Raw genomic sequence first — 24,998 nt, forward strand, 5'->3', positions numbered from 1 at the left:
TTGAATAGCAGAGTTTTTATTATCATTGTCAGACTGTAGTGGAACAGAATATCTGGACCTGTAGTGTAACTGTATATCTGGACCTTTGTGTAACTGTATATCTGAACCTGTAGTGTAACTGTATATCTGAACCTGTAGTGTAACTGTATATCTGGACCTGTAGTGTAACTGTATATCTGGACCTGTAGTGTAACTGTATATCTGAACCTGAGTGCAGCCCCACCACCCATCAGACTGTGACTCTGAGACTTAGGGGAAAGCTTCTTAACCTCTGTGAACTTCATTCAGTTTCTTGTTCTGGAAGACAAGCAGTAATACATATACATGTACATATACATATGTATAAACAAGCAATAATACATGTATATATGTATGAATAAGCAATAATACATATATACATATAAGCAAGCAGTAATATATAAACATGTACATATGCATATGTATGAACAAGCAATAATACATATATATGTACACATACTAACAAGATATATATGTATATATAAGCAAGCAATAATGCATGTGTATATATAAACAAGCAGTAATACATGTGCATATATATAAATAGTAATACATAAACATGTACATATAGATAAACAAGCAATGATATGTGTATATATGTATAAACAAGCAATAATATATAACATGTACATCTGTATATACAAATGAGCCAACTCCAAAGAGTTTACTGTAAGGTTCTTTTAATTCCTAACCCATGAAGATCACTCTCTAATGGTGGCCTCTACCATTACTAGTTAATGTCACTATTTTATAGAACATTGGGTGCCCATGTAGTGTGGCCATTATTTTATGGCTTAAACTACCTAAAAGTCGGATGCTGAATTAGGGTTCCCCCCCATATACCTTCTAACATATTTTATCTTTCTGTTAATTCAGAGTGTTATTGTCACGTTTCTAGCTTAGGGTGTTAACTTAAATCTTGACTATCTTCATCAGAACCTGATTTTTATTCCAATTAAAAATTCTAAGGCCGGGCATACAGTTCAGTTTGTAGAATCTGTGTCCATCAAGCACAGAACTCTGAGCACTGCATTAACTGGACCTGGTGCTGCATGCCGTTACCATTATCCCAGCACCGGGGTGGTAGAGGCAGGACAATCAGAAGTTAAAAGTTATCCTCAGCTATGTAAGGAGTTTGAGACCAACCTAGGATGTATAAGCCCTTATACATGAATAACTAAACAACTATTGCTGCGTATCCCATAGCATCCTTTATAGAATTGCCACAGGAGTGGCAATTGGTCTTATAATGTGAATTTGGAGTTCTGATTAAAAACCAGTTTTGTTTGTACCTAATTCTTTAATAGAAATAACATATATTTTAAGTAACAAATCTTTCCTTATGTTTCAGAACTTCCAAAATAAATTTTAGCTGTGCTGTGTATTTATTGAAAAATTTCAGTACGATACACTTGAATGCTAACATTTATGTTTATACAGTGTATCCTTGTGAGGCATACAAAATTACCATTTTTAAAAAGTAGATACTTTTGGCAGCCCTTGTGGGAGAGCATAGCCCTAAACTGGAAACTCAGCCTGTACTGTTAAGATTTATGCTCGAAACAGATCAGAATCATTTGACCCTTGAATACTATCTCAGCATCCACTGTAGATGCTAAGACGCAGCCTGAGAAAGTATCTGAGTGTTTTCTCTTTGCCTCCCCGGTTGATGCCGAGGGAGCCTGTCATCATCATTAGTGCTCATTCATGTGAACACCTGTGTTAACCAGGCACTGCAGACGCAGACATGAATAAAACATGACTCCTGTTCTGGAAAAATTTATAGTTTTCTGCAGGGGAGGGGATATTTAAAAACCTAATTGCTTATCAAAGTGAAGCATTTTATATAATAATATATGGATAAAGTGTTACAGTAACATACAGGAGGGATAATGAGTTGGGGGCGGGGTGATAAAATTTCAAGAATGAAATGATATTTAGGGCAGATTTTGAAGGTTGGGTGAGAGTTTGTGTCCAGAGAAGAAGAAGGATACTCTGTGCAGAGACATAGGCTCAGAATATGCTAGGTAAGGAGAATGTCTTCAGAGAGCTGCTGAAAAAGCTTCATGAGGAGAGAATAGGAGTTTGAATTTTACCCGTTTGGCAATAGTCATTGAAGGTTTTTAAATCTGACTGACATAATCAGATTCGACTTTGAGAACTCAGTAGTTTGGAATCACAGGACGGCGGGAAGCAAACACCAGTCAAAAAATGTATTTGTGCTGACGGTGGTGGCACATGCCTTTAATCCCAACACTCCGGAGGGAGGGAGGCAGAGGTTGAAAATAGCATACTAATCAATGGGTATAAACATAAATATTTATGAGATAATTTAAAAACACATCTGTTTAACAAAACAATAGTAGATTCCGCCTTAGGGCCTATGCCCTTCCAAAACCATGGGCTTTTGGCCAGGTTTACAATATCAAGCATAAATTCACTCTGTGGAGCAGACCTGAAGTCAGTCAGAAAGCAGTTGATTACCCCCATGACCCCCACCCCACTACTGAACCAGTGGTCAGTCGCCTCTTGCCCCGCAGATCAGTATTGTAAAGTTCAGGGTCCACTGATGTCTCCTCCCCGCATGGCTTGGTTTTGCTGTGTCCTTCAGCTAACGTGTGCTGTGCCTTTGACAGTAAGGTCTTACAGACTGATTTGATGGCAGCCAAGAGCAGTGGCAATAACCTGTGTTGTCTGGGGGCCCTCTGGGGCCTCCTAGGTCACCAGCTCAAAGGGAGGCTTCCCATGCCTGCTACTGAAATTTTCATTTAAAAACCTATGTCTACCAGAGGGTGTTACATTTTCATGACATCCTATCTTTGTGTATTTAAAAACTAAGTTGAGTACACCGTATCCACATGAAATTCTGCTTTTCATTGTTACCGACTCATTTCTTTCTGTTCCTTGAGCTGTGTCTTTGATTGCTGTGTTTTTGTCCCCTTGTTCTTGGCGGCCATCACCCGGAGTTGCTGATTTTAAGGCAGCCACAGTAGAGTGCACCCAGAAGTGGTTACATTTCTATATTTAGAAAACCATAGAGTTTCTAAAGCAGTTGCAGATTCCTCTGGGATAAAATGGTTTCTATAAATGTAACATTTTTAATGAAACTATTATTGTCCCCCATTAGAGAAATGGAGCAGATAATGTATGTGGGTCTGTGGGCACAGCATGCAAAACATGTTTTCAATACTTACAATTAATCATGTGTGCTCTATTTTTATGTTCTTAATCTTGAATTGCAGAGCTTTTGCCCAAGTATTTACCTTTGGCCCAACATTCCGAGCCGAGAATTCTCAGAGCCGGAGACACCTGGCTGAATTTTATATGGTTGAAGCAGAGATTGCTTTTATTGACAGCCTTCAGGATCTCATGCAGGTAGGTATACAGTTTGTCGTTTTCAGAAATCTCTGACATTACAGTGCTTCTGCATTATAGAGATTTATAGGGTGAAGAAAATAGTGATCTATTTAATATACCTTAATTCTTACTTCACAGAGCAGTTGAGAATTGGGCAAGTGGTGTGTGTGTGTGTGTGTGAGTCTGGGTGTGTCTGAGTGTGTCTGAGTGATACTTAGCATAAATAATTAACTTACTATTTTAAATTTTCTATCAATGATATTTGGTTACTCATAGTTTACTGTTTAATTTAGTAATTCATATTAGCTTTACTTTCTATTCAGTGTATATCTTATACTCCTAAAGCATAGGCAGTACAGATAGGGCGGGGTCATGACCTTATATGACCCCTTCTTTTTCTGGTCAACTCTTTAACAGATTTATTGCCAGCAGAGTTCTTTTTCTTTTCTTTTTACCTTTCTTTTTGGTTTTTCGATACAGGGTTTCTCTGTAGCTTTGGAGCCTGTCCTGGAACTAGCTCTGTAGACCAGGCTGGCCTCGAACTCACAGAGATCCTTCTGCCTCTGCCTCCCGAGTGCTGGGATTAAAGGCCTGCGCCACCACGAACTAGTAGTTCTTTTCTTTTTTAATCATCTGCATGAGAGGAGGGGGGAGGGAGGGAGGGGGAGGAGAGGAGAGGAGAGGAGAGGAGAGGAGAGGAGAGAAGAGGAGAATATAAGGATGACTATTCAGACAGGACAGTGCCGTGGGTCCCCTGGATCTCAAGTCACAGGCAGTTGTAAGCCAACCCATCATGGGTGCTGAGAACTGAACCTGGGTTCTCAGTAATAACACCTGAGCCATCTCTCTAACCCAGGGTTTGGTTTTGAAGATTTATTTATTTTGTATGTATGAATGTTTTACCTGTACGTATGTATATGCACCACACAAAGAAGTGTGCCTGGTACTGCAGAAGCCAGAAGAGGTGTCAGAGCTTCTGAACCTAGAGTTGTAAACAGTTGTGAGCTACCGTGTGGGTACCAGAGTCAAACCCAGGCAAGAATGGTAAGTGCTCTCAACTGCTGAGCCATCTCTCCAGCAACCGCAGCTAGAGGGTTTTTGTTTTGTTTTGTTTCTTTTTTCTTTTTTCTGTTTTTTTAATGTTTTTAAATTAATTTATTTATTTAAAAAAACCTTTTTTCTCATCTAACATACCAAAATCAGTTCTCACTGCCCCCTCTCCTCCCTCTCCCTCTTCCTCCCCTCATCCACTTCTCATGGAGGGTAAGGCTTCCCATGAGAAGTCGCCGAAGTCTAGCACATTGCTTTGTGGCAGGACCAGGCCTCCTCACTATATCTAGGCTGAGCAAGAGTGTAGACAGTTTCTGTCCTGCCCGGTCCTGCAGCCGTTCAGTCCCAAAGACACACACAGGATTTTATTAATTATAAACTGTTTGACCTATTAGTTCAGGCTTATTAACTAACTCTTACAACTTAAATTAACCCATAATTTTTGTCTGTGTTTAGCCACATGGCTTGGTACCTTACTCAGTGAGGCATTCTCATCTTTCTTCCTCTGTATCAGGGGAGCCACTGCAAACTGAGCCTTTCCTCTTCCCAGAATTCTCCTAGTCTGGTCACCCCCCTATACTTTCTGCCTGGCTTCTGTCCAATCAGCGTTTTATTAAACCAATACAAGTGACAAATCTTTACAGGGATCAAGAGCGTTATCCCACAGCACAAGGTATCCCAGCAAAGAGAATGGGCTCCAGGAAGCCAATACAAGCAGTAATAAATCCTGGTCTCACTGCCGGTGGTGGCCCCGCAGTCTGCCCCAGCCATGAGAACCGTGTCTGTGAGGAAAGGGTTGGAAAAGCTTTGAGTAGGGGGTAACGTTGAACTGTGGTACATTTAGAGAGACCGCTACCTTTTCTATGAGGAAGTTAAGAGCTAGAAATAACTTTCCTTTAGGAGAGAGGGGGGTGGGCTTTTGTGTGTCTTCCTATTTACTAGGTATTTCTCATGGTTAGTTAGCCTCAAAGAGACAGCCCTGAGCAAGGCGTAGCCTTTGGGCTGACAGTTCCTGGAGAGTCCATAAGCAGTTCACGTTGCCAGGCGGCATACTTGGCCACGTGCTGTACTGCCTTCCACTGACTTCTTTAGATCAGCTTCGCCCAGGGGACCTTGCTGTGTATCCCAGTAGGTGGTGATAGGGTAATTACTCCTGGATGTAATGGCGAAAGACAGAGGTGCCATTTAACATCCCATCACTCACAGAATTAATTCTCTTCCCCAGAAGAATTATCTAGTTAATAGTACCTCTGGAGCAAGTCTGCTGCTTGTGCTCTGAGCTCTGAGCCTTAAAAGACAGTGTACCGTCCTTAGGAGCTCTATTTGAGCCCACCACCGGGTGTTTTCTCTTCTCTTGGTAATGAAAGCAGCCACTCCCAGACCTCCCCATGTCTGCATTTCCATTGCCTCAGCATGCACGCCAAAGGGAAGAGTTATAAAAATGACATGCAAATTATTTGACACATGATAGGATTGCAAAATACCTTTATTTCCTCAAGTTTCTTTCATAAGAACATTGAGAAATGGATATGTAAACACCACTTTAGGAAATGTAAGTGGAATTCAGTTCCGGATTTTCACACAGGGGTGAAGGCACTTGCTGCTAAGCCCATAGTTGTTTGATCCCTGGGCCCCACATGGTGGGAGACAAGGCCGTATTCTCACTGACCTCCACACAGCTACCATAGTTGCACAAAATGAATCAAAAATGTCACGATGAGGCAGGAGATGGCTCTGTGGTTAAGAACAGTGGCTACTTCTCTGAAGGACCTGGGTTTGACTCCCATCACCAGCATGGGAGCTTATAACCATCTTTATCTCCATTTCCAGAGGATCTGATGCCTTCTGGCTTCCCTAGGCCTCAGGCATGCTCGTGTGTGCAGTCATGCATACAAACAGAACACCCATACAGCTAAAGTAAAAATAAATCTTCAAAAAAATATAACAAAATTTAAAACATATTTGAACTGTATCATTGTTCCATTCTGTTTTTCTCTCATTCATTTATTAGCTATTGCTGTGATTGTTTATAAATATTTTAGCTGATGCATTTGTTTTTTGTTTTTGAAAACAGATTCTCTCTGTAACTATCCTGGCTATTCTGGAACTTACTTTGTAGACCAGGCTGGCCTCGAACTCCCAGAGATCCGCCTGCCTCTGCCTCCCTAGTGCTGGGATTAAAGATGTGTGCCACCATGCCCAGCCGCTAGTGGATTTTAAGCACTAATGATAAATGTCCGAGAATAATGGGAACCAGAACGGTGGTCATTTTATCCAGAGCGCTACTACCTAAGAAACTCTTGCTGGTGTTATTTCATATTGTTTTCACAATAGTCTGGGCGCACTAGGCAAGGCCGGACGATACCAGAGAGATGAGCGGTTTTGTGTCCAGTGGCTTTAGGTGAAGTGGGTCTGGGAGCGGAGGCAACCCTGCTGACGCTCTGAGAAGCACGCAGTGGATTCCTGTGACAGTGCTGATTTATGTCTGTTTTATTAGCATCATACTCATCTGAACTTTAAGTTTTAAGGCATGTGTCCACCTCTGTTACTATGACTACAGTCAAAATACAGAACAATTCTGACATTACGAAACAACTCCAGCTTGCTGCAGCCTTCCTTCCCAACCCCTCCCACTGTCAACTGCTGGCCTTCCCTTTCTTTCTTAAGTAATCTGCCCTTTGCAGAGGGCCCTGTGAACTTTAGTGATGTACTGTGTTCCTGACTCTGTCTCCTGCCGCTCAGCATACTGTGTGTCAGATGTACCTCATGGTTCACCATTCCTGTTGGAGAACATTTGATATAGTTCAGGCTTTGAAAGAAATGGGGGGAAAGTTGCTATAAACCTTCAGGTGCAGGTTCTGTGTGAACATCACTTTCATCGCTCTTAGGTGAGATCCCAGGAGTGAAGTTTTATCAAGAACCTGTCTGGTGTACAGTGACTCTACTGTTCTGCATTCCTACAGGGTATATGCAAAAGCCAGTTTGTCTGCTTATCACCAGTACTTAGTCAGAGATGTGTTTGTGTACGTGAGTCTGTGAGAGAGACCACTCACACACACACACACAACACACACACACACACACACACACGCATGTGGTCACACAGAGAATGAGTTTCTGAATCTATTAGCTGTGCATCAGCATCATACTGTGGTTTTATTTTGTATTTCCCCAATCTCTTGAGGCTCTCTATGATAAACATCCTTTCCTCTGCCGATTAGCCATTACTTTCTAGTCTTTGGTCAAGTTGTTTGTTTTCTTATTGTTGAGCTTTGATCCGTTTTAGTTTTTTGAGACAGGGCATCAATATGTAGCCCTGACTGGCCTTGAGCTCAGAGCTCTGCCCCCTTTCACCTCCTGAGTGCTGGGAAGATGTGAATTATGACAGCTGGCCCTTTGTTGTTGAGTTTTGAAATTTCTTTATCTTCAAATATAAATTCATTTTTCAGATACGTAAGTTGCAAATATTTCTCCTGATTTTGGTGGCTTGTCTTTTCTCTCTCTTAACAATATCATACATGGAAAAAAAAGGTTTTCTCTTTGGTGATCATTAATTTGCTGGTTTAAGATGCCAGCACACATCTCCAATCCTTGACTTGGAAGGCAGAGTCAGGAAGATTGCAAGATCCAGGCAAGCCTGAACCACAAAGTGAGGCTGGTTAAGAAAAGATAAAACAAAATTACCATAAAAATCTCAAAAATAAAAGTATCCATGGTTCAGAGGATACGATTGTGAGCACCTTTAATCCCTCTCTTGGGAAGCAGAGGCAAGCAGAGCTCTGTGAGTCTGAGGCCATCCTAGTCTCCATAGAAAGCAGGGCAGCCAGGACTACATAGGAAGACCCTGTCTCGAAAGAGAAGGAACACTCGGGTAAGCGTTCTCTTGTGTAATCGCACAGGAAGACCTCTGACGAGTCGTGTGTCAGTGCTGACTCCTGGAACCAGTAACAGCTGGAGCTGGGGGAGAATGAGGTTTAAGAGCCGGTAAGATGGCTCAGAGTAGATAAGAGCCCTTGGCCGTGTGAGCCTGATGACCTGAGCTCAGTCCTGGGAACCCACGCTAAAGAGAGAACCAGCTTGTGGAAGGTGTCCTCGGAGCTGGCCCCGCGCCGTGGTGCATGCCTGCTGACACCCACACAGCTAAGTATAATAATAAACTCAAATATTCAAAGAGAATATTTAGGTTTGGGCAGCAGATTTGCTAGTTACTCAACAGTGAAACTCAGCATATATTGTTGAATGACGTGGCCAATTAGAATATAAATCCTAAAGGCAGAAAAAAGTAATCTTATCCTCCTCTTTTTCTTCCTTTAGAGGAAATAGATATCTATAAGACATCTAGCCTGACCTGCAAAGTAACACTTCTTCAAAAAGACAAAGCAAGAATTACTCTAAAAATAAAATCTCAAAATAAATAAATAAATAAAAGTTTCCAGAGTTCACAGGATGTGGTGACATACGTCATTTCTTCTGTCCTATTCGGTGCATTTAAGTTTTGACTTGGAATGTTATAAAAGAAAGAATTTTTCCTTCATGAATTATGAGTAATTAATTACCAATGACCACTTTAGTAAACTTCTGAAACGCCTTGTACTCACCCTTCACCATAGTTTCTGGTTTTATCAGATGTACTTTTAGAAGTCAGTCTGAAAGTCAGACTCTAGGGAAGGAAGCAGAGGTTTCCATCTTCAGGTTAAATTTACTGCTCAGCAGACAGCAACTTAACAACCCAGGTGGTCACGGTCTTGGGTTCTTCCACAGAACAAAGGACCACCCAGGCCGCTGCTCTTTGCCCTCCTACTGTGTGTGGGCTGTGTTGCGTAATTGAGGGTATGACCTTGTAAGTCGTCCAGACGCTGGTGTGTCTTTACCTCACTGCTGTGCTGGAAGGTGACACCAGCTACAAGTACAGGACCTTTAACCACCGCTGTTCCTTTTCCAGTCCCCAGACTCCACTCCCGCCTCCATTGCATTGCTCTCCCCTTCTTTCCCTTTTAGAATTTGAACAATCTCTGTGTGGTGCTTTCCGGCTTTTGGTCTTTTGAAACAGGAATCTCAAATGTCCTAGAGTGATCTTGAAGTCTTGGTCCTGCCTCCACCTCCCGAGGACTAGGATTCTAGAAGTGTTGCTACCACACTGCCCCATCTCCTGGTTGATACAGTACCAGGGAGCCAGGCAGCACTCCCCACTAAGCTGTATACCCAGCCCTATTTATATCAGTGGTTATGTCTTTACAATAGCTAAATATCTCTCCTGTCCTCAGATTGCAAAGCCCTTGGAAAATTTTGGATTGGTTTTATCTATTTCCTCCAACTTTTTCTTTACCCTTATTTTATTTTTGGATTCTACTCCCCAAATTCGTCATCATTGCTGCTTACAGACTTTGAAGCTGCAACTTCTGGCTGGGTGTGGTGGCACACTAATAATCCCAGTACTCTCTGTGAGCTTGAGGCCAGCCTGATCTGCATAGAGAGTTCTAGACCAGCCAGGGCTACACAGTGAGAACTAGTCTCCAAGAAATAAACTTAGTTAGTAAACAAACAAATAAATAATTTGGGAAATATTTTCCATTCTAGTTACTGCCTCCTTCTAAGGGAAACATGTCTCCTATTAGTCTTCCAGGGATATCATGGTATAATTAATCCTCATATACTAATCTATATTTTTTATTTTAACATACAGAAATACATACAGTTACTGTTTAGATATGTGTTGTTGCTTCTCAAATTTTTGAGTTTCCTTTCATTTACCATTGACTGACACAGCTAGGCAAAAAGTTCTCTCTCAACCAAATCTAATAACATATTAGATCCAGGTCCTAAGCTAATACACAGAATATTTCATATTTCTCACAACAATCCAACAAGGGAGATGTTGTGATAGTCTCAATTCTGTAAATGAGTTTATCAATGAGTAAAGAGACATCAGTCAGTGATAGCTGTGCATGTGACAGCCCATTTCAGTGCCAGTATTGATCCAAATTGCTGTAGTACATTCAGGGATTAACAGGCGTAATGGATTGTAGTTGCTGGACGTGGAAGGATGGTCTCTCAGGCCCTGAGCCCTAAGGGTTTTCATTCTGTCTCTGTGCTCCTAGGTGATGGAAGAACTCTTCAAGGCCACCACGGAGATGGTTCTCGCAAACTGTCCTGAAGACGTCGCACTGTGTCACAGGTTCATAGCTCCTGGCCAGAAGGTAACACGTTTGTGAACAAGGCCAGCTTCATCGCTCTTTATGTATATTAATTATATAGCATGAATATAATTACATTTAAATTTTGTTCTTTTTTGTCTTCTCAAGGACAGACTAGAACATATGCTGAAAAACAACTTTCTAATGTAAGTAGAAATCACAGTTTTCCTGGGCTTTGCTCTATTTGACCATTGTATCACACTGAGTTATAGTTTTTGTTTAATTATCTCTGTGTTTACCAAACCAGATTTGAGGAAAGACCCATATTCTAATTCTCTTTTATTGCTCTTATACTTAATTAGTATAGATAGCCCATGTATTGTTAATAAATGGATCCTAGAAGATAGATGAATATAGTAATTATGACCTGTATTACTGAAATTCATACCTCGTACAGTAATTCCTTGGTATCCCTGGATCCCATGTATACTAAAGTCTGAATGGTTGAAACCCTATATAAAATGGCATACTATTTACATATAATACACAATACCATGGTGAATATAGGAGATAGTTTAATTAGAACCCCAAACACAAGTAAATCACCATGACCCCCCCCCCCCGCTCCCAAAAGCACTTTGGAAACATTCTGGAAAGGCCAAGAAATATTCTCTATGCATATCAAGACACATACTGAGTAGAGAGACTTTGAGAAGCCCATTAAGGATATCTCATGTCAGCTGTAATCTGAGCTTGAAAGCGATACTTTAAATTAAGAGGGAGTGGAGGGAGGGATGGAGAAGATCGTTATCCCTAGAAGAAATATTGGAGTCATTATTTCTTCATATTGAAACAGTAGCATAACAGCTGTATGAAAACCACTGCTTCATAATATTCTCAGAGCTGGAAGATCATTCAAAGTAACTGATGGACTAGAACAGCTGTCTAAGGACAGAGCTTCAGGCAGAATATCTTACATAGATGATAGTGTCTAAATGTTCTTACAACATTGCAAAGATTAACCGTGCGTTCTCATGAAGTTGAAGCAATTGGCATTACTAAAGAGTCGAGTTGGAAGGACTCAGCACCCGTTATCTTTTGTTCTGATGGGACACATGAAAATGCAAGTATTAGATACCATCTTAGGCATCGGAAGCGCTGGCTGAGCCAACAGATCAGCTTCGTACCTTATAGAGAGGTCTCTGGACAGTCGTTCCTGTTCTCGCTAAGCTTCGGCTTCCCTTTTGCAGACGCAGTTCAACTTTCACGTTATTTTTGCCCCCGCAACCAAGTGCCACTATTTCCTTAGAAATACACCGAGTGGGCACTCAGCAAAGTCTGTCACTCAGAACATGCCTGGCTGTACTTGCATCATAAAGTCGTTTTCTAGTTAGTTCATGTAGGTCCAAAATTCAGAGCCTAAGTTTGTGCTTGGTAGGTTGAGCTCAGAGTCCTCCAGAGAATTTAGTAGATTTTTTTTAATCATCCAGAATACTGTTGTAGTATTTTTTTCCCGATAATTTGTAAGGAAACTGGCGTGTTCACATGCTACTGGTGTGTTAGTATGCTGTTGGTATGTGGACACTTTTATGGCCTTTTGAAAGGGAGGCCAGTAAATTTGGCAGTATGCTTCAGAATACATTAAAAGTTACAAGTTTTGATCCAATAATCCATTCTCACGTGTAAAATCAGTATGTAAGAATTATTGTCATTTGCATTGGACAGGGATGCGTAGAAACATCTGAAAAGCTGTTGGTGAGTAAAGTAAATAGGTACATGCATAATTGGAATGTTACGTTTAATTCAGAAGCTGAAATTCTTTGACTGTGGCTGTAGCTCGGCTAGTGGAGAGCGTCTCTGTCACGCGTGAAGACTGCCATGTTCAGTCCTCAGCATCACATACAGCTGTGTGTGGTGGCACATGTTTGTTTTCCCAGTGCTCAGGAAGTAGAGGCAGGATGATCAGGAATTCGGGTCACCCTCAGCTACATAGTGTATTTGAAGCTGGCCCTGGCTACATGAAACCTTGTCTAATAAAACAAGTTCTTCATCACAAGGCAAAGATCTGTAATATACAATGTTGAGTTAAAGGAGAGTGTGTATGATATATGTTCTGATATTTACTAAAATAGATATTGTAAATCTTCTGAAAGGATGCACAAGAAAGTGGTAACCATGAATGCAGTATAGTGAGTACAGGAGGTGCTGGGAAGATTTCTTGGTAGATCAGAGCACTCGCTGTTCTTGCAAAGGACTCTGCTCCGATTCTGAGCACCCACACGGTGGCTCATAACCTGTAACTCCAGTTCCAGAGGCTCAAACACCCTGTGGCTTCGATGGACACCAGGCACACATGCGATATACATACATACACATGTGACTGTGGAGCAGGATGGGAGATGCATGTGCTTTTGTCTTTCCTTGTCTCTCTCCCTTTCTCCCTTCTTTTCTTCCTTTCCTTCCTCCTGCTCTCCCACCATCTTCAGCTCCCTTTGAAGCTAGACTAGCCTTGTCCTCCTGGGCTCCGCAGTCCTCCCGTCTCAGCGGCTAGGTGTCCGTCCACATGCAGCCGTGTTTTTCCATGTTAGGCAGGAGAGTTCCTTACGGGGGAAACCAGAGCTAGTTTTCAGCAGTCTCCGAATGCTTAGAACATGTGACCAAGACTTCTGCCGAGGTTGAAGAACTGCTCATGATCAGACTGCCATTCTTACTGCCTTTCCTGGGCCCTTTCCCTGTGTTCCAGATGCTCTAGGCACCCTGACCTTTCTGTTCCTTCAGAGGGACACACTGTTCCTCACTGAAGGCCCCGTTCTTGGTATATTTTTGTCTAGAGTATTCCACCCAGTTGTTTATATGGTTCATTTTTTTTCATTTTCTGATGCAGGTTTCTATCCAAATGTCACCAACCCAGTGGGCCTTCCCTGAATACGTTGTCTGCAGTGGTACCCAGACACACCCCTTCTGTGTTTCTTCATAATGGCTACTGGGCACTGCTATCTGCTTACCTTTGTACACACACACACACACATCTTGGCTCCAAGAAGGCAGGGGCTCTATTTTTGTCTATAATGTCTCCAGCACCGAGAATAATGCTTAGCATCTAGTAGCTGTGACATATTTGTTCGCCCGATGAATAAGTGACAGCTTCTAGAAAAGTCTTTTGTTCTCGGAGCCTCTGTATTTCCTAACTTTTAGTAGAGTATTGGTGGAGCACGGATGTTGAGAAATCGCATTCTGACATGACTTCATGCACCTTGCATACTGAGCAGCCGCTTCTCTTCACGCAGACCACATACTCCTGGGACAGATCAGCCTAGATCTCCGATTACTTAGTGCTCATTTATGACCTCACCGATTATATTGGAACTTTTTCTAGTCTAAAATGGCCTGGTATAGAGTAGTCCCACTCTGCTAACCTTTCTCCACTTCTGCTTTGTTTTCCCAGCATTTCTTACACGGAGGCAGTTGAGATCCTAAAGCAAGCATCCCAGAACTTCACCTTTACACCCAAGGTATTATATGGAGTGTGTGTGCATGTGTGTGCGCGCGTGTGTGTGAGTGTGTTTCCCTGTTGTCTTTAGCTTCACTAAATAACTTTATTCTCGGTAACGTAAATATTTGTGGATCTATGCATAGGCTTTATGAGTCTCTGTTAGCCATGCTCGAGAGTAAGTCATTTTGAGTTGAGTCTCACTGTGTTGCTCTGGCTGACCAGGAAGTCGGTATGTAGACCAAGCTAGAACTCAGAAAAGTCTGTTTTTATTTTTTGGAATAACTTAAGAAGTATTAGCATTAGCGTTCTTTGAAAGCCTGGTTGGATTCTACACTAAAGCCATCTGGCCCTGGGCTTTTTTGGTTGGGAATATTTTAATGACTGCTTCTGTTTCACTGGGGTTCTAAGTATTTTTACATTGCTTTTCTGCTCTTTATTTAACTTTGGTAAGTATCAAGAGAATTATCCATTTCTTTCAGATTTCCAGTTTGGTAGAGAGCTTTAAGTATATCCTTCTTATTCTCTGGATTTCCTAAGTGTCTTGTGTTCTGTCCCTCTTTTCATTTCTAATTTTGTTAATTTGGATATTCCTTCTCTGTCTTTTAGTTAATTTGGATAAGGGTTTGTCAGTTTTCCTTATTTTCTCAAAGAGCTGTCTCTTTGTTTCATTGATTCTTTGTATTATTTTTATTTGTTTGTTTCTATTTCCTTGATTACAACCCTGAGTTTGATTATTTCTTGCTATCTATGTCTTTTGTGTCTGATTTCCTTTTTTGTTATTGTTGTTGTTCTAGAGCTTTGAGATATGCTGTTAAGTTACTATTGTGTGACCTCTGAGATAAGTTATCTCTGAGATTAATTTACTACTATGAGATTTGACTGTGTGAGATGAAACCCATGCCCAACACTGCTTGGGTTACCAAAACCCTGAGACTAGATAGTCCAGGGACATAGGGTGAATCCAAGTATTGCTGGTCTCTATAAGAAACCTAAACAGACTTCTAATGTCATTCTGCTATACTCACAGATCAGCGCCTGTTCTTCTCCAACTTTTTTATATAGGTCTTAGCGCTATGAGCTTGCCTCTTTAGAACATTATGTCACATGTATTTATTTTAATTCAGTTCTAGAAAACTTTTAATTTCTTTCTAGACCCCTTGTTCTTTCAGTCAAGAGTTGTTCTGTCTCCACGAGTTTGTAAGCTTTCCTTTGTTTCTGTTGTTGTTGGTATCCGTCTTTAATCCATGGTGTTTAGCTAGGATACAAGGCATTATTTTCAATTTTCTTATACATGTTGAGACTTTGTTTTGTGTCTGAATATATGGACAGTTTTGGAGAAAGTTCATGAGGTACAGAGAAGAAGGTACATGCTTTTGCATTTGGGTGTACTGTTCTGTAAATGTCTGTTAAGTCTATTTAGCATATAATGTCAGTTAGCGCTGGTGTTTCTCTGTTTTTGTTGAGATGACTTGTCTACTGTCAAGAGTAGGGCACTTAAATCTCCCAGTGTCAATGTGTGAGTGCCAATATGTAATTTAAGGTGTAATAGTGATTCTTACACGAACATTGGTGCCCTTGTCTTTAGTGCATAGATGTAAGAATTGTAATGTCCTCTTGGTAAACTTTTCCTCTGGTGAGTATGTCGTGTCCATTCCTGTCTCTTCTGATTACTGTTGATTTGAAATATATTTTTGTCAGATATTAAAATGACTTCACCAGCTCGGTTTTTTAGGACAATTTTCTTGGAGTATCTTTTCCCGTCCTTTTACTCTGAGGCGATATCTATTCTTGATGTTGATGTGTGTCTCTTGGGTGCAGCAGAGGGATGGGTCCTGTTTTCACATCCATTCTCCTAATCTGTGTCTTTTTATTGTAGAATTGAGACCATTAATTTTGAGAGAGATCAATAATTGATGTTTGTTGATTCCTGTTTTGTTTTAGTTTTGGTGGTTTTATTTATTTTGTGTGTGTGTGTGTGTGTGTGTGTGTGTGTTTCACCTATTTTGAGTTGCTGGTTTGGAATTATTGCTCCATGTGTTTTCTGGAGTGTAGTCAATCTCTTTAGGTGGAATTTTCCTTCTAGCACATTCTCTACAGATAGATTTATAGATAGATATTACTTAAATTTAGTTTTTGGCATGGTCTTATTTTCTCCATCTTTTATGATTAAAAGTTTTTCTGGGAATAGTAGTCTGAGCTGGCATCTGTGGTCTCTTGAGTCTGCCTGACATCTGTCCGGGTCCTTCCAGCTTCTAGAGTCTCAGTTCTTAGACCAGACTGGCCTTGAACTCAGAGATTTCCCTGCCTTTGCCTCCTACCGCTAGAATTAAAGGTGTGCGCACCACTGCCCAACTGAGTAGTGTTTTCTTATTCTTTCATTTTTCTCCATCCACATTCCTTTAGTACATACAATGTAACTCCTGTATATTGCTTTTTTTTAATTGCCAGTAGATATTTTGATTGATACTATTTCCTTTCTGTATTAGTGACATGCTTATTCAGCTTTGTCTTCCAGTTAAGCCGTCTGTATGCTCATTTGGTGCAGACTTGCGCCTCTTGTCCATCTGTAGCTGAGGGGACCCCTGTGCTTTCTGTAGCTGATCAAACATCTAAGAATTCAGACTGAGCACAAACTCATACTAACTTCACAGGAAAAAGCCAATAAAAAAATAAAACAAATAAATATCTTTGGTTGGAGAGTTGTAATGTGTTTCACTTTTTATTATAAAATCAAGGACAATTTTGTAATTTTTGTTTATGTATAACTATTGCATGTAGGCCAGACTATTAAGTAGGAGAAATTACACTTCAGAAAATGAATCTAAAATAGTTTCCCCTAATTAAGCATCCTGTTTAAACTGTTTGTGTGGAGTTGTGGGGGTACTGGTAAACATGGGAACAGTAAGTAGCATGGTGTGCAACCTTTGTCTTTGAACGGCCTGTCTCCTAGTTCCACCTCCAGTTGTTAGATGTGCCTTAGTTTCAACAGTAGCTTCAGCTGCTCTGTGGCCGTCCTTTAGTACCTGAGGAAGGATCTTAGCAGTCCCGCTTGTCTCCAGTTTCCTGGGTCACGAGGACGGCCTTGAACTGCTGATCCTGCCTCTGGGATTATGGGTGCTGGCGTTTTAGGTGGGCACCACCAACCAGCGCTTGTTGGTTTTATAATAATTAATTGTGTAATTTCTTTTTTCGTATCAAGCTTCATGAAGAGTGATACCCTTTTGTTTTGTTTTGTTTTTTCTTACTACTGTGTCCACCATTTAATATTGGCCCCGGAATTTCATAGTCACAGCAGTGTTTACTAAATAAATAGACCGAATAGTATTATTACATACTCATATATGAATTGGCTCTTTCATTAAAATAGAAATTCGCCGAGAAAAGCCGTCTTGCTGAAGATAGGCTTAGTATTAGAAATACTATCACCCGTCCTTTAATTTCCTGAGACTTAGGAACAGTAACGAGGGGAGAAACTTTAAGCAGTATTAATAAAAACCATAATTCTGCATCCGTTTTATCCCTTTGGAAAGTATTTTGTTTTCCTGCCTGTGCCGCACTTGCTGAACGCTGTCCCCTGAGATGGGGCCCAGAAACAATAGTGTTTGTCTGCTAGGTTCGGCTTTCATCTTCCCAGGCCTTTGACCGCTCTTCTTAGCAAGTCTCTCCCTTTCGTTTAGTCAGCTGCGGCCTTGGCAGACAGCTGCACACATCGTCCAGCCCCAGGGAGAGAAAGCCTTGGCACCGGGACGGGTTGTGTGTGTGCGTGTGTCATCCTGTGTCCTTGTGTCTCATACAGTGGGGTGAGGATCTGCACACGGAACACGAGAAGCACCTGGTGAGACACTGCGGCGGTACGCCAGTCTTTGTCGTTAACTACCCATCCGCACTCAAGCCTTTCTACATGCGGGATAACGAAGATGGCCCTCGGCATACGGTAAGAAGAGCCCCCATACTGTTCCAGACTGTACCCAGTCTTCCCACAGAACTCAGTGTTCTGTAAACATACTTCTCATTCTTCTCACAGGGGGTTCTCCCTTTAGTGGAGCCAAATGCAAGTGGCTTTCTTTTGCTGTTGTTTGGATAACTGCACTCAGGAAGTGGGCTAGAACACTGAATAACACTGGGCCAATGTCAAGTTCAGTATTGATGAGGAGGCTCCTGGAAGAGAAGCTTGCTGGACCTCAGATAATGCCACTGGCGTGATAAGGCAGAAGAACGGTCAGCTTAGCGTTCTTTTGTCTGCGCTATATATAGAACCTGCGAGGGAAGGCCATGGAGGGATGGAGGAGCTCTTAGCTGACTGCCCGTCGCAGGCCCCATCTGTCTTCCCTAGCTGCCTCTATCGGTTCTCTGATCTGTTCGGCCCCTTTTAACCTCTGTTCTTCTTTATGCTCTATTTCTAATTGATTTTACTCCTAATTTACTTTCTCTCTTCTCGTTCTACTCACACGCTGAGCTCTAAGAATATACTGTTGACTTATGAATTTCCCAAATCACTGTATGTGCAATATCATTTGTTATAAGTCTATGAGACAAATATATTTATCTCAGAATAGGTCAAAAACCTAAATTTTGCTATCCCGTATCTTACCTCATGTAGAAAATGAAGATTATACCCTACCAATAAACCAGACACCGCCACTTTAGGAATACATACGCACCTTCTGGAAGTTTCCTGTTTCTCTTATAAGATGGTATTAGACACATTCTGCCATCTTGTCTGAATCCTAGAGCTGTTTGCCAAGAAACTTGTGTTCTCTGTTTACAAATTAAAACCGTCACACAACAGTAACTGAGCTCTCCTGTCCCTACCGCACGGCTGCGCTGTGTGCTCTTCCATGCCATGTCCAGAAATGTTGTACTTTTTTGGGTATTACATTCTGCCTTCTGGGTAAAGATTTCCTCAGGTTACCCTGTCGTACTGAGCCGTCTTACCTGACTCTGCAGAACACGTAAAGAAATGGTGAATGCATAGCAATGTGTTTATTTTTCGTAGTCCAAATGTAACTTTCTCAGGCTAGACTCTTCCTCAAGGTTGACCTTTGTTTATTTATGTTTTTCACTTTTTGCATCAACCAAGTTTCCTGCCCCTTGGTCTTTACCCCTGACATTTTTCTTCTCCTGTCATTGCTGCACCAGCCCTGTTGGTTCAATGGTGATCTCCACATATTAAGCCCACAGTCTTTGAGAAGTCTTTTTCAGAAGTCTTTGAATGGATCTGTCTGCATGATTCAGCACTGTCAGCTTCTTGTTCTTAGAATCCTCTTATCCCTTGGCTTCGTGGCATCATGTCTTCCGCTTCCACTGGTTACTCTAATTAGTCTCCTGTGCAGACTGGTTTTGGAATTCCTTAAGTCTAAATCTTGCATCTTCTTTCCTTTGACAGGTGACTTCATATGTCCCAATAGCTTATCGTTTATTCTCAGATAACTCAGAAATTCCATTTAAAGAAGTCTACTCGAGGCACAGCCCTCGCCCTGTCTGCCTGTCCTCTGTACAGCACACCTGCTGCCCCGTCTGCCGTTGTACATCCGTGCGGGCTCTGCCTGTCCTCTGTACAGCCACACCCACCCCGCCACACCTGCCACCGTCTGCCATTGCACCTCCTCCTAACTTACTGCCCTATGCGTGCTTTATTCTCGAACAGTCTTCCCACCTAAATGATTTTGCTTGTTCCCCAGATTATCTATTTCTCAAAAGAACCTTCTCTAACCCATTATAATCTTTTAAATTTCAGACCTAGCGTTATTTTTTTAGTTTAATGTAACTATCTATTCACTATTTGAAAATTTCATGTATATATATATGTGTGTATATATATATAAAATGAAAATACAATACATTTATTTTCAGAGGTGACACTCCTAGAGGAAAAATATCTGCCCCCCCAACAACCCTTGCTGCCAATCATGTGTCAGGTGTGGGTGGAGCTTCCTGAGCCCTCCCCCACCTGTGTTGGGAGGCTGTCACACCCAGGAGACATTTCACAGCAGTCTCCCCATCCTCAGCTCTCACCTACTTCCCACCTCCTCCATGGCGGTGGCCGAGTGTGTCTGACTTGTCCTGCTCAGGCTGAGCGCTCTGGAGATGCTTGCTCTCTGCACTTTGACCACTCGTGAGCACCTGTATCAACCACTGACCTCTGCAGAGAAGCTTCTCTGGTGAGGGCTAAAGGCTGCACTTATCTCTGATTATCAAGTAATACTCAGGAGACGGTTTTATCCCTTCAGCAGCGTCACAGGAGCAGTTCCTCCAGCTCCTCAGCTACAAGTCCTTGGCTGGTTTATATCGAGTCCTTTCCTGTGGAGCAGGCCTTAAACCCAAGGAGAAAGTGATCGGTTGCCCCAAAACAGTCAGACCTGTTTTTACCAATGAGCGTATGTTGCCAGACTCTTCATTACGAGCTGCTAATTCTTAATCCATGTTGACTTAACACACTTGTAATGTTCTACTCACATGGGTAACTATGTCATCGGTGACTTTCCTTTGTCTAGAGCACCTGCAGATCTCTTTTGTGCAGCGGGACACCTGTGCCTAGCTTAAGGCCGAGGACATAGCAAGTATCTGTTCTGTGTAGGGATAGGTGATTGGACGGATGGAGACCTCCAAAGATTTAGACACAGAGCGAACATAAAGCCATGGTAACTTGATTTGTTAGGGAAGGAGTGGATAAGAACTTTTACCGTAAAGCTCCTGAATGATGGCAATGATAAAAAGGAAATATAAGGTCCCAGAATTATATACGCTTGGGTTCAAGATACAGCTCTGTGTGCTGTACATTATGTGACTGAGCGGAGTGGGCCGGTGCATACCTTTAATCCCTGCACCAGGGAGACAGAGCTAGATGGACATCTATAGTTCAAGGCCACACTCCCTACAGGGTGAGTTCCAGAACAGCCAGAGCTACATAGTCAGATGCTGTCTCAACAAGACAAATATGATCATAGACAAGCCACTGAACCTCTGAATTTTAAACTAAACAGTGCATATTTATGGCCGTTGTTGGTTCTTGGGAGTTAAGCACCAACCCATCTGAACAGTTGCAGTTTAGGTCTTTCAGAGAGTTTCTGTCAGGGTTCTCTAGCAGGCTTCCTCAGACCACCAGGCCCCAAACGTGATGCAGAGACTATTAGTTATAAATGCTTGTCCTGAGCTTATGCTTGTCCCACCAGCTCTTATAACTTAAATTATATAAATTATATTATTTCTCTTCATCTGTGTTTTCCTCAGGGCTTTTGACTTTTCTTTCATTCTGTGTGTCCTACTCCACGTCCGGCCAGTCAGCTCCCTCGTTTTCTCCCCTGTCCTTTTCTCTCCTGTTATTCTCTCTGCCTGCCAGCTCCACCAGGACCTCTCCTGCCTAGCTATTGGCCATTCAGCCTTTCGTTAGACCAATTGTGTGTCTTAAGCAGGCGAGGTGAAACAGCAACACATCCTTCCATAACTAAACAATTGCAGCATAAACAAAGTCACCGTTCGCAGCAGGGTCTGTGGGGAACTGAGATCACTCTCTGGGTCTGAGGATGGGTCACAAGTGGGAAGTGGGACGCGCTCCTCAACTAGCAGGCAGCTAGTGAGTCTGACGTTGCTCCTCGTCCTTCTAACCTGTGAAAAGATACCACAGTGTTCAGTGTTCCCGCGAGCGGTTAGGCTGTAACTGAGTCCTTAAAAGGCAGATCTGTCTCATATTTCCTTTTTGCCTTTGTAAATTCTAATACTTTAATCCCAGCATTTGGGAGGCAGAGGCAGGCAGATCTCTGAGTTCGAGGCCAGCCTGGTCTACAGAGCTAGTTCCAGGACACAGAAACCCTGACTCAAAAAAACAAATAGCATTTATATTAGCAATGTAGGTTGGTCTTTTGTTAGTTTGTTTTGTTTCTAACCTGTAAAAAGTACCTGTTTCTACTCCTAAAAAACCTTGGATAGTAAATACACAAACCTTGGGGCATGAATTACATGAATAAACACTGTAATTCTTTCAGTGGACTAATTACAGGTGTGGAGTAGGTTTGCAGCAGTCTATACAAGGGAGTTCTCCAAGTTAGCATTAAATGTCAACTTCATAGCTCCCGGTTATCTGGGAAGTCTCCATGAGGAGATTGCTTCCATCAAATTGGCCTTTAGGCGTGTCTATAGGGCATTTCTTGACTTTAATTGATATAGGCAAGCCCAGTCCACTATACAGTGCCATCTCTAAGCAAGAGATCCTAGACTGTTTAAGAAAGCTAGCTGGACTAGAGAGATGGCTCGGTGGTTAAGAGCACTGGCTGCTCTCTCAGAGGACCCATGTTCAATTCCCAACAACTCTTAAGTGTCTGTAACTCCAGTCCTAGGGGATCCAGTGCCCTTTTGGTAGCATCTGTGGATCAAATCTTCATTCAGACCCTTGGGAGACACAGATCATACTCGATCCCCTATAGCACTACTGGACCTTGTATAATGGGTGTAACATGAGAATAGAAATCCAATCGAGAGGTAGTTCATGAATCTTTTTGGCTGAGACTAAGGAGCTCCATCATGACAGCTTGTACGTCAGACCAGCAGACAGGGTGACGACGGCAATGTCAGCATGATGAGTTCCACAAAGACAGTTATCAGTGAGAGGAGCCAAGCCCCAGAACTCTGTGCTGTGTGGTGCTGTTTACAGGGAGCTTAGAATAACAGCTTCAGCCTGTGTGATCATAGTCAAGAAAAATGTAATTCTCTGTAGGGATGATAACCAAGAGGGCACAGGCAGGACTTAAAGAAGTAAGTTCACTTTTTCACTGCAGAGGGTTCGTGAAAGGCAGAACTGACATCTCTAAAACTGTTCAGTCATCTCTGCAAACTGAGCTCTGCAGATGTTAGAGGTCCCACCGAGATGGCTCAGCGGGTAAAGGTCCTTGCCACAAGCCTGAGAGCCTGAGTGGGAGGAAGAACAAACCCCAGCTTCGTTATTCTCTGAGCCTCACAATGCACGTGCGTGCATGCGTACACACACACACGCACACACACACTCGCACGCACGCACACACACATACACACACACGCACGCACACACATACACACACGCACGCACACACACACTCGCACACACACGCACACACACACGCACACACACACGCACACACACACACACACGCGCACACATACGCACACACACGCGCACACACACACACACACACCCACACACCTGTTCTCAAGAACTCCTGATGGGCCGTGGTGAGGGAATTGAACAGGAAGGCAGAGAACTAAGGGTGAGTCACGTGTGACTACCACAGAGTCAGACTTTAATCCTAAGGTGGTGTCTACAGAAATGGTTTCCTTTCTCCGAGAGGAAGACCTGGATAGCTTGTGTGTCTGTGTGGCTCCCAGCTGATCTCTGCTGGCTGGCTGGGAGTTTAGAACTCCCAAGGAAGAAAGAAATGTAATTACCTTGGCCCTGAGGGAATGGGAATGTATTTTGAGACAAGGTGAGAATTACAGTTCTTTGAAACCATTAGTATCTTTGTAAGCTATAAAATATTGTCCATTTAGCAAGCACAAGTAATGAGATTGACTGAGGATTAACACAAGAGTACAGTTTTCAGTGTTGCCCCCACGGGCCCATCTGCATCCCCTGGCTCTGGCATCAGAGGTTTTTCCCTTCTCTACGGTCGGGGGTAACGGAAGTAGCAGAAGAAAGTCACCTATCAAAGGCTTTGTTCCCGTTTATCCTGCTTTTTAATTGGAAACCTAAGCCTTATTTTGAGTACATTGATTGGGATCAAGAGTCAGAGTCAGAAGGAACATCATAAATAGAAGCCAGGGTTTGCTTGGCTTGAATACCAACACGGACTGTTTCCAGACAGCGTGTGCTGCAGCTGTGTGACGTAAGCAGAATCCACACTCACACCCAGTAGAAGATGGGCCAGGAGCATTCTGGGCCGAAAGATGCTCAGAGAGTTAGGGAAATGTGCAAAAGAACGTGATGCAGCCTTTGGTACTCCCCTAGCAGAGGGATTAAAGGGCAGAACTGAAGTCTTTCCACTACTAAAATGTCAAGGCTGCAGATTCATACAAAAAGGTTCATACTCGGTCGTCTTTGAATTGAGACATTTCTCTCTACAACTGGCAAATTTTTAAGTGAAATATATTTATTTATAAAACATTTTCTATTCATTTTACATACCAGTCTCAGTTCCCACACCCTCCCCTCCTCCTGCTCCCCCACCTTCCACCCACCCCACCCCCATCCACTTTTCAGAGAGGGCAAGGCTTCCCATGGGGAGTCAACAAAGTCTGACACTTCACTTTGAGGCAGGACCAAGGCCCTCCCCCTTATATCTATATCTAAGCTGAGCAAGGTATCCCTCCAAAAAGACTGTGCTCCAAGATGCCAGTTCAAGCACTCGGGATAAATCCTGATCCCACTGCCATGGCCCCACAGACTGCCCCAGCCACACAACTGTCACACATATTCAGTGGGCCCAGTTTGGTCCTGATATTCAGGTTCCCCCGCTGTCAGTCCGGAGTCAGTGAGCTCCCACTAGCTCAGGTCAGGTTTTTCTGTGGGTGTCCCCATCGTGGTCTTGACCCCTTTGCTCATATTATTGCTCCCCACTCTCTTTAACTGGACTGCGGGAGCTCGGCCCAGTGCCCGGCTGTTGATCTCCGCTTCTGCTGGATGTAGGTTCTATGATGACACTTGAGATACTTATCAATCTGATTACAGGGGAAGGCCAGTTCAGGCCTGCTCTCCTCCATTCCTTAGGGTCTTACCTGGGGTTATCCTTGTGGATTCCTGGGAATTTCCCTAGTGGCAACTGGCAAATCTTTAATGAGATGTTTAGCTCCAGTTTCTAATCCCTTATTATTCTTCAGAACCACCAGATCTACACCAGCACTATGCGTTCTGGTCCTTTGAACCTTTTTTTTTTTTTTTTTTTTTTTTTTGGTTTTTTGAGACAGGGTTTCCCTGTGGTTTT

At 42.5% G+C, this 24,998-nt stretch overlaps 1 protein-coding gene across 1 annotated transcript in view; it reads left to right on the forward strand.

Annotated features, from left to right (window-relative positions):
- The window catches only part of LOC121458963 (probable asparagine--tRNA ligase, mitochondrial), a 75,417-nt gene that overhangs the window by 45,961 nt on the left and 4,458 nt on the right, over positions 1-24,998 (forward strand). The window contains exons 7-11 of the mRNA XM_041668407.1: positions 3,261-3,393; positions 10,524-10,622; positions 10,728-10,765; positions 14,005-14,071; positions 17,849-17,986. Coding sequence (XP_041524341.1) covers positions 3,261-3,393; positions 10,524-10,622; positions 10,728-10,765; positions 14,005-14,071; positions 17,849-17,986 — 475 coding nt within the window. The remainder of the gene's footprint in view (positions 1-3,260; positions 3,394-10,523; positions 10,623-10,727; positions 10,766-14,004; positions 14,072-17,848; positions 17,987-24,998) is intronic.

The sequence above is a fragment of the Microtus oregoni genome, unplaced genomic scaffold, assembly GCF_018167655.1.
Source record: "Microtus oregoni isolate MIOR12 unplaced genomic scaffold, Mior012 000018F_ref0000195, whole genome shotgun sequence".
Classification (NCBI taxonomy): Eukaryota; Metazoa; Chordata; class Mammalia; order Rodentia; family Cricetidae; genus Microtus; species Microtus oregoni.